Below are 19455 nucleotides of genomic sequence, written 5' to 3'. Positions count from 1 at the left end.
AGAGAATCGCTCCCTCCATTGTTCTCATTGTTTGCTGCTGAATCTTCATTTTCAGCGCACACATTTTTCTTGCCTCCCACATGCCCCAAATGAGATGAAACTACCCCGCAAAGACATCAACAATTTCTCCAGCGTACACCAGGCACTCTACATCCTGAGGGCTTTTCCCATATCAGCACATGGCTTATATAGTTACATTGTGCACTAAATGTGATCACCAGCACCCCTCCCTCACTATGCAGATGGCTTGCTGTTACTCTATCTGTAACTAGACTCGCCTATGGTCTCCGAATGGGCCCTGTAATGACTCCTCAAGCCAAGTTGGTTAAGTGGGAAGGTGACACCCATACCCCAATGGTAACCCAATCTCCCTTCAGACCACCTGGACCCAAAATGCACCCCGTGGATCTATGCGACGCGCACTTGGCACTTGGAGAATTTGAATGGAGCTTTGCAAAGAGAGGCATTCAAGCCAGCGTTTTTCATCAACGCATTATGTATTATTTAGCTGGGACTACAAACTGTGGGCCCAGATGTCTGACAATAAAACATGATGCTTGCAATATAGAGCAGCTCGTTGCCATGAAAAGTTACAAAAAATCTCCAAAATCGGCGACATAAAAGAGAAGTTTTGGCAGCAGAACAAAGGGAATGGCTGTTTTTATGTGGTAAGATTGACATTTGGTCTCGGATGAGGATTGCATCTTCTCTGCCAAAAGAGAAATATGGTAATGAGGTATGTTAGTACTTTTATAACCAGAGGGTAAGAAGCGATTGCACGTTCTGTGTACACTCTCACCGACTTTTACTGCAATACATATACTGTGAACTGTGTACTGTGTATGTCGATTTACAATGTGGTACATCATTCATTATAAGGAGGAAGCTGCGTTTACCCCAGGGCAGATGAGCAAAACTCTCCAGCGTCTCCAGTCACACCAGTACATTTTTACAAACTTAGTGTGTGATGAAATGTCACATGTATTGTAATAGTAGTTCGAGGGATAAAAGTAGCTGGTAGTAGTTTTGGTACTATTTGTAGTTGTAATAGTAGCAGTAATAGTAGTAGTAGCAGCAGTTGTATCAGTGGTATTGTATCAGGCAATAGCAGTAGTAGTAGTAGTAGTAGTAGTAGTAATGTCACATGTATAGTATAGTATCAGTAGTTCCAGCAGTAGATGTAGAACTGGTAATAGTTTTGGTATAGTAGTAATAGTTGTAGTAGTTGAAGTAGTTGTAGTTGTTGTAGTAGTTGTTGAAGTTGTTGTTGTTGTAGTTGTTGTAGCAGTTGTAGTTGTTGTTGTAATAGTTGTTGTTGTAGTTGCAGTTGCATCGGTGGTATTGTATCAAGCAAGTAGTGGTAGTAGTAGTGGTAGTGGTAGTAATGTCACATATATTGTAGTATCAGTTGTTCCAGCAGTAGATGTAGAACTGGTAATAGTTTTGGTACTAGCTGTAGTAGTAGTAGTAGCAGTACTAGGAGCAGTAGTAGCAACAGCAGCAGCAGTAGTAGGAATAACAGTTGTGTCAGGAGTATTATATCAAGCAGTAGCAGCAGCAGCAGTAGTATTAGTAGTTGCAGGGAGTGGCAGTAGTAGTAGTAGTTGTTGTATCAGTGGTATTATATAAGCTCTAAATAGGATGTTGGTGGCTGTGTGGGAAAAACTGGCAGAAACATAGAACAGAGCAACCCAAAGCGTATAGCAGGTAAATAAGGCAAACTGATCTTTTGAGTCAGAATCAATTCTGGATTCTCAGACTTCAAATTGATAATGTTCCGAATAGCAAACAACGAAACATCTGGATTTGAACAATGTTGTCCAGATGACTACCACTGAAATCACGTTATCTTTAGTGATAGTAGTTGTATTCTAACACAGTAGTAGTATGGTGTTAACAATTGCTTTTTGAATAATATCAGCTTTAAAATACTAATACTTCAAAAAGACCAGTTCTTAAATTTATAATAAAATAGGCCTATATCTACTTTTGAGTGTAGGGAAACCATTTTTCTCTGCTGTTTCTCCATATGATGCTTTATTGCAGTAGTAAACACACACACACATATCCATAACAGGCACAGATGGCTGCTTGTAACATCTGTGTAACTCCACAAAGCAAAGCCAGCATGCACTCTCACTGTGTATTATGGTGAGGCTGGCTTCAAAAATTATAATATTAGTTGTATATTTACATGACCAAGCTGATCAAATCAGCTAGAATATTTCAATAATTAAATCAGATTTTTGGTATGAGTTTACATTCACAAAAGAAATCAGATCATCAAAAAGTGGATTTTTAGAATAACTGAAGACAAAGTACAACTAATCTTGAACACTGTGTAAAAAGAACTACTGTGTGAGACTGGCTTCAAAAGTATAACATCCCTGGTACCTATTCAACAGACAAAACAATACAACCCCACTCTCCACTGCATTGCATTGATTGACACCCAGACTTCACATCCAGGGCAGTATGGAGTAAAAGGTTAGGCCAGAGTGTATTAATGAGAGGGGCAGGCAGACAGTAACAAACACAAGAGACAGACACGACCAGTGAAGTGGAACGGACTTGAAACAGTGTCTGTGACTGATAGTGGTGTGAGCATGAGCACGAGGATGAGGTGGAGGAGGAGGAAGGGTAATTTCTGTGTTTTGGAAAATGTGAGGTAAGGACAGGGGCTAAAAATACCAAGAGAATACCGGGATTAAGGAGAGTGGTTAATGGGAAATTAATGACCGTGTTTGTTTTCAGTCCAATTTGTTATTTGAAAGCTGCCATACCTTGTTTGTAAAGACAAAATGATCGGAAGAAGATGGCTTATCCAAATTAATCTTTCTTTTTTTTTGTTTAATTAGGGGTAATATGTCTACATTAATAGCTAATCAAACTAATCCCTCATTTGTCCAGGAGCAATGCAGGCAAAGGTTTTAAAGGTCATCTGGACAACGTTTTTGAAAACAAGATTGCTTTGGCTGCTATCCGGAGGCATTATCAATCTATGGTCAGTCTTAAATGAGCCATGATACCGATTCAGTTGGATGTAATGAGACTATTTGCTGGCTGATATAGGCCCAGAATGCCTCATAATGTTTGAGCATTTATGTTTGAACAGATTCATACAAGGCTGTTAGTATTCTGTAGTTACTTGCAGGATAAATATCACCACAGGATCAATTTCAAGTAGTTAACTATTTGAAAGAAAAAAAATTCAATTCCTACACTGGTATAGGTTAATAATGGATATCAGTAGCTACTTAAAGCCATAGTATCAGTATCATAACTGAAAAAGCTGTATATGTGCATCTCTAAGAATATCCCCAAAAGTGCATAAATATCACTTTATATCATTTTCTGGAGGAGTACAAGTTCCCCTCCTTATCTGTTTCTGTGGCCTTTTTTTAAACAGCTTTTTATCATACTTGATAATCTAATTTTGCATCTCTAACAGAACAATTGCTGTCCATTTTATTAGGCATGAAACAAGAACCAAAATATTGTGATATCGTATCGTCAGAACTCTCACAATATTATTCTGGTCCATCACAATATATCGAATTGCAAGGTTTTCTCTGAAAAGTATTAAAAAAGAGGGAACTGCACTATGATCCTTTACTTACTTTACTACAGGGGTCTCCAACAGCTTAGTAGCTACCAGTCGCTCTCCACTCCATTCCAAGTAGCTCGCCAGGGGATTTTGGAATTATACCATTGTGCTGAATAACAAAAATTTGGTTAATTAAATGCCTGTTACCATTATAAATGTATGATTTTGAAGCCCATCTTTGTGCACTAATAAATGGACAATGGTTTATGTTTTATAGACATTTTAACTCTTTCTTATCATCTCACTTTCTTGCGGCTGCAAAAATGAGTAGCTCTCTTGCGTTTTTGTTTTGTAAAGGAGCTCACTGGAGGGAAAAAGTTGGAGACCACTGCTTTACTACATAATAAAATAACTGTTATTAAGCACTTTTAAATCTTATTTCTTTGGATGATGACAGTAATGATTCACACTGAAGTCAAGTTATTTAAAAATAAAAATGAGCATATGTACAGGTATGTTAACCTCTTCAAAATTTCACAATAACTATCCTACCATGAGAGGCATATCCTGATAATGTCATTCTGTGAGATTTGGAGATCGTTACATCCCTGTATTTTATTTCATGCCTCTGTTGACTTAACAAAGAAACTTGATGTAAAATAATTACATCAAGTTTCATACAATTATATTACGACAAAATATACGAAACTGTGTTCACTCACATTAGGTCGAAGGTAAAGAACAAGTTGAGCGAGGCCAGTATTTATGGGGTAGTTTACACCTCAGCCTGATGCCTAATTACCAGCACTACATGTTGTAACAAGCTTCTGATAGCTTAACAAAACATTAACTACTGACTTTTAGATAAGAACTGACCATTACAAATACAGAAGTGGCTTACATTCTATTCAAGGCTACCACACGCATTACATAGACTGCAGTTGTGTGTATTTTTATATTTCACATTACAATTACTATCTTTTAAGGACGGGACAAGATCTCACAAGACAATGAGGATAATGAGCTTACGAGATGTAGTTTCCATGTTTTTACATTTGGATTGGACAAAAAAAAAAGTTAAGGGTCAGCGAGTTACACCCCCCTTTTGTCTCGTCTTGCGGAAATTGTATCTCTTCCCACCTCTACCATCTTTACATTGTCGCTTATCTATCTCTTCATTCCTCCATGTCCTCTCTCCAGCTTCCTATCATCTGGACCAGGGCACTTGGCACATTGTAGAGTATGCTAATCGACATAGGACCGATAACAACTGATAACTGCTCTTGTTGGGTGCGTGTGTAGACCTGAGTGGCATTTTTACACAGCAGTAAAAAATCACAACAAGCCATAAAGCGCTTGAATGTTTTGTGTGGGACATGGAGGTACACAGTGTGAGCAAACAGGCAGCGTGAGGGGCTCTTGTCTCAGGGGTGGAGGGAGTGTCAGTCTCCCCACCAAAGAGCTTTCATCCTGGGCTTATCAGAGCCAGTGCAGGGGGTATTGTTGGCTGCTGGTGCAAAAAAACACTAGACTGTAGAGCTGCGTCACCCCCCTTCACTTCATACCTCTCCCCGCCCTGATATTGTCATCCTCCCATACACACGGTTTTGTAAAAGCAGGTTTGGTTGAGATAGATAGGCGGTCAATCAGAAGAGCTGTGTTGTGTGTGAATGAAGTCTTCCAGCTATAAAATAGTCCTGACCAAGCCTAGTTCAAGATTTGACAGGATCTTCGGACAGGCCCTAGTATTGAAGGCTGGGTCAAATGCAGAGGACAAATTTCACTACAGAGACAATAAAGTGTAGAAATAGTAAGACTTTAGTTGAACACAAATCATAAAAAAGTAGTAACAAACTGGAACTAAACTCTAGTCTAGACCAAGATTTTTACTGAACTCAAACCAAGACTAAACCCAGAACTAAGTCTGAATGCACCCTAAATATAAATAAATAAATGGCAACTTATCTGATTCATCTATTAATAATAAATGTAACATAACAGTGTACACAGTCAAAATGAGGAGACTCAAGTAGAAAACAGATATGGCAAGGTAAACAACACACTAAAACATCCAATAAATCAATACATATATCAGAACTAATCAGATTTGTCTGTTAATAATAAATGCCGCAAAGTTTTCCACCACAGCAGCTGCAAAATAAAAATGAAATACATGGCAACTCTTTCCCCGGTCTTTAAGCTTTTTCTGGACCATCCCTCACGTCCTGGTTAAACTCCTGGCGGTGGACCAGGGGACAGTTGCCGTAGCGATGGTGCACGGAGCATATGCACCTGTAAATCTTGTGTATTACCACCCTGCTGCGCTCAGCCAGCCTCTAAAACTGTGATGGACGACGCCACATGATCTGTGCTCTACACTTCATTTCCATAATGCTACATTAACATTTTAGAGCACTGCCATTACCTAAGTTTATTGTTCTGCCAAGCCAGCGCTAAAAGGGTGATTATTTTACCTGTAATGCTCTGTTTTACATTTTTACAGAAACATGTAGAAAACAAATTAATGTAGGAATTCAATGACTACAAAAATTATTCTCAAAGTGCACAGATTGTCAAACCTTACTTAGCCTTAATAAAGCATGAACTAAGACTTAATTCATTATGAAGAAATTGTTTATGAAGAATGATTCACGTTGAGTAACTACTTAGATGTGCACTGTGCAACTTTTCTGGTGGAGGGTCCGCTACCTACTTGTCTCCATGGGGATGTTATTGTTTTCCCTGGAATGTTCCATGGTATGACACAGAGGTGGGACCAAGTCATTGTTTTGCAAGTCTCAAATAAGTCTCAAGTCTTTGACCTCAAGTCCGAGTCAAGTCCCAAGTCAAAGACAGGCAAGTCCAAGTCAAGTCTCGAGTCACTGGCCCACGAGTCCAATCAAGTCCAAGTCGTCTGCTTTGAGCTTCAAGTCATTTCAAGTCTTTAAACCAAAGTACCAAACATATAGATTTTTGTAGTTTATATAATTTTTAAACTAAACTGTACTTAAAAAATCATGGTATATGTATATATGAATATTTCTATAAAAGTTGTAGAAATGTAAATTTTTCCTTTTTAAGTGCCTTGACAAAAGTGTGAATTATTACAGTCATAATGGAAGAAATTAAGATTTAAGAGTGCTTAATAACAGTTAATTTGTCAACTAGTCTAAGCATCAAGTCTTCTCAAGTCACAGGTCTCAGTCTGAGTCAAGTAACTGACCTTCAAGTCCAACTCAAGTCCCAAGTCTTTGTCTGTTTTTTCAAGTCAAGTGTCAAGTCCTAAAAATAGTGACTCAAGTCTGACTCGAGTCCAAGTCACGACTTACAAGTCCCAACCTCTGGCATGACATTAAATCTATCCATCTGTCCATTTAGCATTTATTCATTACAGGTGTCTCTATTGCTCAAAAATACAGTAATTCCTTTTGTGAATAGGGGCGACTTTCCACAGATCTGAACTGTAATGTAGTGTAGTGATGTAACCTGCTTGTTTCTCTTGTGATAGATACAGATTTAATCTATACTGTGGAACTTTCTAGACAAAGCAATAATATTTCCATGGAGACAAGCACATAGAGGACCCTCCACTAGAAATGTTATGCAGTGCACCTTTAATTAAGGAGTTAGAGTTAGACATTAGGGTTAGAGTATGAACTAAGTCTGAATCATTCATTTTTATTATACAATACTTTTCTAGTTTAGTTCTGTATGTCCATGATGCTTTTTAGTCATGCTATTCCAGTTATTTTAGTTTGTTTCTTGGTTTAGTCCAGTCCAATTGAATAAAGATTTATTAGGCTAATAATGCACAAATCACTTTTCATCATATTCACAAAAAGCCAAATATAGTGCGAAACATACAACCCATGTTAATTTCCTCCACAACCACACTCTTGTTTTGAGTAACTATAACTGACAAAACCAGACAAGCCAAAAGTATTTTCTGTACAAGAACAAGACTTCAAGTGGGATTACTCTCACAGGTGTAAATGTCAAAACCAGTGACCCACACAGACAGACAAACAACTCCCATCTCCACAATTACAAGAAGAAATCGAAAAGGTCACTGCAATCAATGCCACTGCAGATCTGAAAACCCCATCAGAAAAACAGTAGCAGGTAAGTGGATAGTGAAGTGTCCACCTCTGTCCCTTCGTCCCGTCTCATCATTCACAAGAGCTATCTACATCTGACCAGACAGGCGCTGACACCTTTGGCATGATCTACAACTCTAACACTCAATAGACTTTATCATTATTGTGTGCTGTCATATAGATTTTTTTTCTATTTTCAGCTCTTGAATTGACAGGGCGATGGTGGTTTTCATTTCTGTGTAGGTGGGATACAAATCTATGGAAGAATTTATGGATAAGGAGGAGTTATGCTCAGATGGTTTTGTATGATGTAGCACAGTGGTTCTAAAATTTTTACATCAAGTACCACCAGACCTAGAACATATAAAAGGACAATAACAGGTCTATTTTAGGGTTAAACCAAGCTTAAAATAGGACTACATTAATAATTACTGCTTCTAACCTGAGCACTTGTGGTTCATGCATCACAGTTTGAGAACAAAGTGGGTGCTCACCATTTGGTGCATATGACTCAATATAATTAACTCCAGCTAGAATAATCCGCCTCTGAAACAATATATGAGAGTGTACACGTGAATTCTAAAAATAATTAAGATTCACCGTGTTTATCTTCACTGTATTATTTGTCTCTATTGCTCTTATGACTGTTTTAATATTTGTTTTTGTGAAGTGTCTATGAGAGTCCTGAAAAACACTACTATATAATTAAATTGTATTATCATTTATTATGAATAATTAACATCAAATATTGTGGCTCCTGCATCCTCCAGCCTTATCCTGAAAGAGTATCTGGTGGTGATCTAAATAAATACATACATACATGCATACATATATAAACTGTCATTCTCCTCAAGGTTTTTATTTTGTCCACTGGGTTTTATGCTCAGGGACAATTATTCACTTGCTTATTTCATGTGACTTTTGGCAAATTTATGTCTTCTATTGCCTGATGTTCACCTGGGATCCAAAATACAAACTTCTCCAGTACTTTACGAAGCTGTAACCCTGCATTCCATTATCTTCTGACTCTCACTTGGACCTCGGATTTGACGTTTGACACAACACCAACTACTTCACCCATAGGCAGTGATACAGATGTGGTAAGGTATTGCAGTAACATGAGTGATTGGTGATTTAAATGACAATTTCAAAGTGTCCAAACACAATGAAAACAGTTCATATTTACACGTCACAGTGGGCGGAGCCATCTTGGATTCTGACTTGGAATCCTTGCTCGGTCTACTTTTTCCCGCCACTGACAACCGAATCGCACTGTCCCAAGAAAAGGGGTGTGTTACGCGTGGTGCTAGGCAACTTCCTCGGAAAACCAATTCGGAAGAATAATCGAACACAGGGTTAGTCTGGTCACTGGTTGCATCTCATAGTTCAGAGGATGTGATTGACAGTTGGACGAGCCAATCAGGGACACACATGGTCGGTATATGTCAAAACTGAGCATTGAGTATTTCTGTGGAATTATTGAACAAAGCATTATGTTATGTTGAAGTGAGCTAACTTGATGTAGTTCAAAATTATAGATGACTCCTTTGTTTCATATGAGTCACTGAAATAAACAAATCTGATTACACTGTACTGTCTGAATGTGGCTCAACATTTCTCATTTCCAGGTGTAATACATTTTTATATTTTTGTACCTTGGCTGTAACATATCCCGGTCCCTTCATGTAAAACTGTAAAAACACCCTTTGTGCTCTGACTTGACAGCAGTCGATGACGTCTGAGGCCTGTTCTGGACATATGGAGGTGACGGCTGTGAGGGTCTGACCACAGCCCCCTGCTCTGCGTGACACCAGCCGGACACTAGGGGGCGGCGTGATGGAGGGAGCGCTGTCTCGCCCCTTTCATGCTGTCCAACAGGCAGGACATGTGGCACTGCAGCTGTCTCCGGTGCACATGGACACACAGAGGAGGAGGGGGGAGCTGGTCTAATGGAAAACAGGTACAGCAAAGTAAACAACACAGAGCCCAAACAGTGTATTCATTGTGGAATAAGTGCTCAAAATCAAATTGGTCAAAGTAGATTAAAACAAAACAAAACAAAAAAGCAATGACAGTTGATCAAGTCAGCAGCGACTGGTACGAATACAGAAACATGGAAAACAGGTGTAGTAAAATTAACACACTAAGCCAAACAAAAGCTTAAATTCACGGGTTTCAAAATGATTAAAAGTTGCCAGTGTCTTGGCAATTAACAGCTCAAAACAAAATATTACATCTTTTGAATGGTCAGTTGTTGTGTTTTGCTGTTGACTTTGTGAATGAAGTGCTCCACTGTGTTTTTACACCATATACCTTCACTAGAATCATTTGGAGAATTTCAGCCCTGGAATTGCCAATCTCTATTACACTTAAAGGTAAAAGGTAGCTTGAAATCTACAGCTTCATGGCAGCACAAGGTGGAACAGAGCATTTTGAGCTTTGGCAATGGAGGCAGACTAATCATAATTATCATAAAGGGCATGTTTTTTGATGAGGTAACAACATTTTAACATAGTCCAGTGAGGTTCATTTGGTCTTCTGATAATTTATGTTATTAGGTTCTTTTTTCAGACCAAGAGTTTGTTTTTATACCTGACAGTTTCGACTGGTCACTAGCGCTCTTCCTCAGAGTGGTCATCCTGCCTCCACCGGTTGGAAGACAGCGCCCAAACCTGTTTAAATCACCTGAATGGACATGTCACAGAAACATCATGTGATTACTCTGAGGAAGAGCACTAGTGAGCAGTCGAAACTGTCAGGTATGAAAACAAACTCTTGGTCTGAAAAAAGAACCTAATAAGATATAACATTCTAACATGGCTAAAAGCTTAATGTAGGATCTTTAAGGATAGGATCATTCCACTTGTGTTTCTGGAATTGCAAATTATAATTACTTAAGAATATAATATGTTAAACTATGGAGAATATATTCCATACGTTTTTTAAATTGGTTTAGAAATTGACAAAATGCGAATGGAAGTGGATAATTTATTACCCATGTATTGTTAGATATAGTGCTGACTTCATTACAACTATGTAGGTTCTCTGATAGTATGAAGGCCAGAGGCAAAGGGGACAATTTAACAGTGCCACGAGCGAAATACAAGAACAGATCACGTTTGTGGGTCCAGAGTGTAGCCCTGCGGTCGCACACACATGACCACACACAGAGACACATACACATGACCAAACGCACACACACACACAGTTGCACAAATGAAACGTTGAATGTAAAATGGTCTGACGAGAGCCATAAATCTCAGGGCAGCTGGAGCAGGCTACAGAGATGAGATAGGCCCGGAGTAGACCACAGTGAGGGGAAACACCGAGCACCGCTGCAGGCAAAATATAACTGCAAATGGACCTTGTTATGCTCGACTACATTCACAAAACACCCCAAAAGATGCTGAATACAACAGTGTTCGTTTGGGGGGAGGGATATCATTACAACAGCAATCTGCAAAATAGCTGAGATCCATTTTGGCCACATGGCAGTTTAAAGCCATTAACGTCAACAAAAGTGTGCTCCAAGAAGAGGCAGCTTAAAATAAGATTGGACAATTTTGGAAAATGTTGACTACCGCAAAATCAAAGACCGTTGATTTCTAAAGAACGCATATATTACTTTTATGCATGTATTGGTTATAAGAATGAAATGTCAGCAGCTGTGAACATCTATGGAATGACTATGATTAGTTCTGGTATAATAACATATGTGTATCATGTAATTATTTTATATATAGGAATAGCTTGTTAGCAAAAAAAAAAAAAAAACTTGCATTGCTTTGTATTATCCCCAGGCTTGTTATATTTACAGGACTGAAGGAAAGCAGTTGCTACATAAAATCAATATGCTATTATCATGCAAATTACTAAATATAGAGACAGATGATTCAGTGCAGTGACCCCAGAAGTGAAAAATAGATAGATTCAAAAGAGGTCTTATGGTGATTAAATATCACCATTGCTATTTTAATATTATATACTGCCCTCAAATCTTCATAAAGTGAGTGATGGAAGCTAACAAAGTACTTATGTATACATTTTAGGTATCTGTACTTTACTTAAGTACATTTTAAACTGAATACTTATTACTTTTCTTATTTGAGACCAGGTATCTATACTTTCTACTCCACTACATTATTCAAAAGGAAAAGGAAAAGTATTTTTATTATACAAAACTTTGGGGGCAGGAGTGCTACTTGGATATGCAAAAATTGTGCAGAATTGTCCTTTTGGTGCTCTTCAGTGTAAAGACCAGTCTCAAATACAAAATAGGAAAAAACTGAGGCACTCAAAAAGTAGTACTACTTTTACGTTTTTTCCTACTTTGTATTTTTATTATAGTTTGAGACCAGCTGAGGGTTTAATTTTAACATGTTCATAGTTTGAGCAAACAAAAATGCAAATGCAAATAAAAACAGCTACAGAAAAATGAACTATCTTTTTTTTTTTTTCTGTTAAACAAACTTCAGATAAAGTGACTACATTTGAAGCTTTATTAGACATCAAAATAAGCACAAAATACTTTTACTTTTTACTCTTTAAGTACATTTTTAAACAGGTGCTTTAATACTTTTACTTAAGTAGATTTGTTTATGTGATATTTTCCTTGAGTATTTTTTTGCCTCCAATATCTGTACTTTTACTTTTTAAGTACCAAAAACTGAGTACTTCTTCCACCACTGATAAAAGCTCAACAAACAATATTTTGACAGTTACCAAACAGGTGTGAAATAACCAAACGAAGCTTTTGCCAAATGGGAGTGTTACAAGGTTCATAAAGCGTTGCCTTGTCACTGTGCACCTGCACTGACTAACATGTATCTATGGTAAACCCACTCTGAGCTGGTATAATGAGCAGGTGGCATCCCATTGTGTGGCACTGCTGGAATACAAGAGTACAGTCACATGTACTGTGTTGAGTCTGTGCCAAGCAGAATGAATGAGACCAGACTGCAAACGAAGACCACAGAAAGAAAGAGACAAACTAATGGGAAAGTGCACTGCAAAAAAAGTTGAGTTTACTACCATGTGTTTGCTTAATAATGTTAGTTTGTTTGACTGATTTAAATTATGTTTCTGGTAATTAAAATGCATTGCCTTTCATTTTTCACTAAATTAGATTGAAAAACCAGTCAGAAATGTGATGAAACAAAGGGGCAATATGCAACTTTTTTTGGTGAAAGTTCTGCTTGTTTCCAGAGAGATGCTTTTGCTTTGCCCAGAATCTGCCACTCATGGGGATTAAACATATCTATCAAGTCAAGCAGATGATGCCAACAGGCCTATTTATATGCCAGATCTATATGGAGAGGTGAGACATTTCAAGGTCCTTTTGAGCAGTAAAAAGAAACAGCAATTGAATGCAAATTATTATACATATAAGTGCCATACTGTATAACATTTAATGGAAAAGGAAAAACATCTACATGGAGACAAACAAGTTGAAATAATTGTGGTCACATAAGACATTAAGTAGTCATAACATATTTAAATCAATAATACAATTCTTGATTTAAGTCATTTAAATGTACCCTGGGTTATCCCTGTTAGCTAGAGTTTAAAAACAGGAAAGAGATAGCGGGGTTATTTTGTACAGTTTTAGCCTCAAGTTTGGGGACAGAGTCACACTGACACACTTACTGCCTGGTGTGCACTTCCCTTTCATTCTTTGTCACTTTTTTTAGCTCTGCCAATGAGCTCGGTTGGTGTTTCCTGACTGTCACATAGACACCACAGAGCATTTAGCGGTAACTGGAGCACAAACACACGCAGACACACACACACATGCATACAGGCACACACACACACACACATAGGAGACTGTTTTCTTGGACATATGCCACTGCAGAGGACACCTACAGAGCGAGCAGGAAAGGAGGAAACCATATGGGCATTTTGAGAGTCTAGGAGATGCACACACTTTAACATCTTTAGAAACAGCGTATGTCTGCTTATTAGTCCTGAATGAAAGTCTTGTATGTAATCTGTTGTTTACAAATCAGTGGTCAGTACAGGATATTCTCGCTACACTACATAAAACATTTACCCATAGTGTCTTAGCAGAGGTCTATAGTCTTGACTTTTACATATTCTGCACTTGACTAAGACCCAAACCATGTAAGTCAAGTCATGGGACTAAATCTCAAATCAGAGCCAAACTAAGACAAGTGAGAAAGTACCAGAAGATGTTTGAGAGGTGGTTCTTCTCTCAAACAAACAAAAAAAAAAAAAAACACTCTGCTCCATCTTATGAGGTCATGTAGTAATACAGGAAGTGCTCCACTGTGTTTTTAAACTTCATACACCTTCACTAGAATCATTTGAACGATTTCAGGGCTGAAATTGATCATCTCTTCTTAACAAAAGGTAAAAGGTAGCTGTTAAATTGAACATCACAAGGTGGAACAGAGCATTTCAGGCTTTGGAGATGAAGACAGACTAATAATAAAGGATTACTCAAACAAGTGTGAATGAAAAACGCAACAGCTTAAAACTCACAAGACTCACACACAAGAATTTTGCGTAATATAGGACCTTTAATATTAAACTACTCTGTCTCCAACCACACTGTACTTCGTTCCTGTCTTTGTTTTATCCAGCAGTGTTCCCCCTCCTCTTTGGGTTTCCTTGAACTGACAGGGCTAATTCCCCTTCTCTGCTCTCCAGTGGGCAGACAATACAGGCATCAGCTCATTAAAATCTATAGTCCGTCATAAGCTTTGAACCCGCGATGCTGTAACTAATGTTCATTTAAACTCCACATCTTTCTACCTGCAGGACATCAAGTATTCTTTACATCTTAAAGATAACAAGGGGTCCCAATCAACACCATTAAATACAACATTAAAGGTATATCATTATAATGCCCATTAAAGGGTGAACCATGTAACTTTTATGGGTCTGCCTGGAATGTTCAGAAGTGTGGCATTAAACTTCTTTATCTCCATGATGACAATTAGGGGATGCTGCAAGGCTGAGTTACAGATCAAATATGTGGAGAGGTAATTCTGCACATAAGAATGCATGTTTTTGAGGTACTTTTACAACATCTAAATTGATTAAAGGCGAGATAGGTATATTTAATGCCATACCATGGAACATTTCAGAAAACAAAACAATAAAATCACCATGAAAACAAAGATAACAGGTCCTCCATCAGAAAAGTTACAAATGCAACTTTAAACAGCTTACCTATAAAGTTAAAGGGGCTATATTACACTATTTTCTGATCTATGTTATAATTTGGTTTCATCATCAAAAACTTATGAACCCAGAGCTGTGATTTGTTTCATTCACACAGACTTGTATTTAAACACACACTTAGGCTGTGTTCTGCTCACAAATATAGCAAACACACAAAGTTATGTGTTACTGTGTTTTTAAACTCCATACACCTGCACTGGGACCATATGGATAATTTCAGACCTGGAATCTCTACTGTTTCAACAAAAATGTAAAAGATAGCTGTTAACTTGAAAATTACCATTTCATGACATCATAAAGTGGAAACGAAAAGTTTGAGCTTTTGAGATGTAGACAGCAAGTGTCAAACATGTGTGAATGAAACAAAACACAACTCTGGGTATGCTTTCTATGAGGTAACAACATTCTAACATGGCTTAAAACTCACAAATTTCCATAATATAGGACCTTTAATGTTACTTTGTTGAACACTGTGAGGGTATGATTGGGCATTTGAGAAATTATTGAGAAGCTTGTAACATTGTAAGATACTAAATCATGAATGAGTTGCTGCTACACAGCCAGGTTTCCCTCGCTACTGTACGCCACAACAAAGTCAAGCCACTGCACGTGCTTACAGCCATTAGCACCTCGCTTCTCGTAAAACCATAAAACTGATCAATAATTGATTTTGGTTCACATATATCAGGCTCCAAAGCATAATTACAGGGAGAGCGGGACATAAACTGACACTTTTTGCATTTTATGAAATCGACAACCAAAAGCAATGCATTATTACAAGTTATCTGTTCACTTAAAGGCTCATTCTGTTTTCTGATCTGTTATGTTTCCTCATCAAAAACATACTCGGAGTTGTGTGTGTGTGTGTGTATGTGTGATTTTTATTTTATTTTTTATTTTTTTGGTTGTTTTTTTTCATTCACACAGGTTTAACACGCAAACCCTACATATTTAGGAGTTATTTTTCTCAAACTCTGTTCAACCTTGTGATGTCATCTGGTATTACAGGTTGTTTTTAAGATCCACACCTTCATTAGAATTATTCAGATTATTTCAGCCCTGGAATTGCCAGTCATTACTGAATAATTGCAGTTAACTTGAAATCTACTACTTCATAACATCACAAGGTGGAACAAAGCATTTTGAGCCTTGGAGATGTAGACTAATAATAAGGTTACTCAAACGTGTGAATGAACCAAAACCCAACTCCAGGTATATTTTTGATGAGCTAACAACATTAAAACATGGCTAAAAGCTTACAAGAATCAACTTTGTGTAATATAGGACCTTTAACTTATCATTGGGGCCATTAGTTTTATTATTTTTGCCATAAAAATTCACCCTATAAACTGAATAATTTTGAATATCTTCAGTCCATAGTAATGTCATTCAAAGCTGCATTCATTTCTGTCTCATTCCTGTCATAGAAAGAAATCTATTGTCTTCAAATCGGTGAAAAATGGAAAAACAAGTCTCCTCCTTACAAACAAGTGAAAGGGGCTAACAGCAGAGCACATTGGCAGAGCGCTGTTTGAACCGTATTGCTTGGAGACAGTGACAGTCTGGAGAGATAGTGGTGAACGCGATTCCCCTCGGAGCAACCAGGCGATGGAGAGGAGAGAATTCGCACAAGAAATAACTAGCTCCACTCACTTTGATGGCACAGAGCTTCATACATGTCTGAGCGCCTTGGAAGTAACTCAATTTTGAACGTTTTCTGACCCCGATTCGTCTCCCAGCTGCAACCTGTCCCCCCATAACACTTTGATATTTTTTGTGTTGTATTAAGCAGCGGATTGGTTACTAGTATTACAGGCAAGAGTAAAGCAATCGCCAATACTGTGTACAACTGGTACTTTTTAATTGATTTAGAAATTAAATATATTTATTACTGAAGATATTTCCAGCAGTTTAATTAGTTGGTGAATTGGCAAGAGTTTACTACAGATATCCCTGTTGTGAATGGATAAACCATGTGTGACACAACAATAGTATGGTCAGAGCAGAAATACAACCTTCAACTTCAACTTTTTCTTTATTATTGCCCTAAAGACTTTAATTATTAACCATCTCTGTAAGTAATTATGTTTACATATTGCCACCAGTCTAATAGTTGGTGAATGGGCACGCTTTTTTTCTTCAGATATCCCTGTTGTGAATGGATAATGCAATGTGGGTCACATGTCTTGCCCAAAAACACAACAACAAAATGGTCAGAGCGGAACTACAACCAGCAAGCAACTTCACCTTTTTTTTGTTGTTGCTATTTAAAAGTAATTTTACATTATGTACAATTTCTCAGTCGTCATGTTTACATATTACCACCTCTCCAATAGTTGAAAGTTAAAAGCTTTTTTGTTGTGAAAGGATAAAACAATCTGAGTCACGTGTCTTGCCCAAGGACACAACAATAGTAGGTTGTGCTTAAAATACAACCTTCAACCAACTTAATCTTCTTCAGCATTGCCATAAAGACTTGAATTATTAACGTTTTCTGCAAGTTCTCATGCTTATGTATTGTCATGCTTTTACTAATTATTGACATCTTGCCAAAATCCACATATGAAGCAGTAGTAGTATTTGAAGTATATTTACCATAACACAATAAGATGTCACTTACCTGAGCGATCTCATACAGCAGTTTGTAGTGCTCCTCTCGTTTCTGCAAGGTGCACAAATTGCAGCCCATTCTAGTTGTCAGGGAAACCGCTCCGACGGCGTGCCGGATGACCGTGTGTGCGTTGGGAGATAGGTCTGTATATATGTGTGGAGGCTTCCCCCCTTAGGCAAAACACACTCTATCTCCGCTTCCTTGGCTCTTTCCTGTGTCCTTCCTCCTCATCAGTGTATCCTCGGCGATGCCCTTTGAACTTTGCAGACTTTGGCTAAATGGTGGTGCTAGTATAGTTCATCATTGCTCCTCTCCTCTGGCTCCTCTCTCCTCTCAGTGTGAGCGCACGCTGTTAAAACCATGCACTTTTGGTACACACCTCCTCTAGTGGCAGGCTGCCTACACACGCTCCTGCCCCGTACTACAGCTCATGCATACACAGAGAGCTGATTGGTCGGCTGGAGGAAGAGGAGAAGGGAGGGGAAGAGGGGGAGGAGACTAGCTCTATCATGGGCTCATTGAGGGTCTTGGGAGTCAGTGCATTTCTCCTACAGCTGAGAGGAGGTTGGGTGATGAGATTGTGGTGCTTAATTTTCACTAAATATCACATTTAATTTGTTTTATGATGCCTTCTCCTCTGACAATAATTCTTCAAAAGTACAAGGTCAAGAGTATAAACCTAAAAATGTGAGACAAATCCACAATTGCAATTAGGCTCATAAGTCAAACCATGTAATTGTACTGGTGTCCTTCTTTATATGCAGAAATAACTGTGTGTACATTATGAACAAAATCAAACATTTTTATCTGAGAAAGTAACTGCACTAGATTTTAAATCAGGAATCAGCCCATAGGATTCATCCACGAGTTTATTCTGAATCATTTGGATGTTTAACTAAGGGTGTGAGCCCAGTTTAGTCCAGATGGAAGACCTGGTTTGGTCCTGTTTTAGTCACTCTACTAGCCTGATTCATCACCCAGTTTCACTTTGTGGAAACCGTCTGACCTGCAGCATTAGAATTTGTTCGCTTGATGGTAGGCGGGTACTTTTTTAAATTTAACCAATTGCTGCTATTTGGTCGTGACCAAGGTAATGCGCCGCTAACTGGGCAAATTGGTATATTAAGCTTTTCTCAAATAACGTAGGAAAAAGGGCACTAATGTCTTTCCCCTTGATAAAATTCACCAAACATTCTCTTTGTTCTGGCTTTAAATCCTCAATCTCAGGAATCATTGCCAACACAGAATGTATGGCTCTTCGCTGATTGGCTGATGCCCGGACTCACACTTCCGGGGTTCTTGCAAACCATCTAGTGTATTTTGATTTTTGACCTAGTTGCTGGAGAGTAATGAAATTGAGTGGAGGCACTAAGTGGCGCCAGCCTGGCTATCAGTATTCAGGAGTAGTTCTGAAATGAGTCCTAGTTTTGGTGTGGTCTATGTATAACTCTGCATACACCCTTAATTTATGGTTTGAAGTAAATTAAAAGCATATCTCTTTCTGCCCCCACCTCACTGTATTCTACTAGTCTTCATACCACAATTTCAGAAAAACTGTGTTGGAGTGTACCCTCTTAAAAGAATGAAACAAACATCCAAACACAAGAAATGGGGTAATTGTGACTGATGAATGTCTCTGAAAAAAATATGAGTAGGTCTGTTTTTTTATTTCAGTGACAAGCTGAGCTGAAAAAGGCAGTGCAATTGGGCTCTGCCTCTCTGTCTCTCCCTCCTCACTATCTTTCTTTCTCCCTGTCACTCCCTTTTTGTTTGTCTGCATCTCTGCCCTTACATTTCAATAGAAGAGATAATGTGGCTGTGATTGCATTTGACAACTGGATTCAGCATGGCCATCAATCTCATTTAGATTGGAGCAGATAGCCTCTTGCACACACAACAGTGTTCAGGGCCTGTATTTAGAGGCTTTCCATAGATTTACAGTCAAAGTGCGATAGCGACGGAGCAGATGCCTCTCTCTGTGAGTCCAGTTA

General features: G+C 38.3%; 1 protein-coding gene across 1 annotated transcript in view; it reads right to left on the bottom strand.

Moving 5' to 3' along the window:
• The window catches only part of pdzrn4 (PDZ domain containing ring finger 4), a 63052-nt gene extending 45388 nt beyond the window's left edge, over positions 1-17664 (bottom strand). Inside the window, exon 1 of the mRNA XM_020926686.2 lies at positions 17474-17664. Within this exon, the coding sequence (XP_020782345.1) occupies positions 17474-17542 (69 nt within the window). The 5' untranslated portion in view covers positions 17543-17664. The remainder of the gene's footprint in view (positions 1-17473) is intronic.
• Between the last annotated feature and the right edge of the window lie 1791 nt (positions 17665-19455).

Source organism: Boleophthalmus pectinirostris, unplaced genomic scaffold, assembly GCF_026225935.1.
Source record: "Boleophthalmus pectinirostris isolate CB_2022bp ecotype Guang Dong unplaced genomic scaffold, ASM2622593v1 HiC_scaffold_18, whole genome shotgun sequence".
Taxonomy (NCBI): domain Eukaryota; kingdom Metazoa; phylum Chordata; class Actinopteri; order Gobiiformes; family Gobiidae; genus Boleophthalmus; species Boleophthalmus pectinirostris.
Note: the sequence above shows the minus strand (reverse complement) of the source record. Positions and strands in the feature narration are given on the sequence as shown.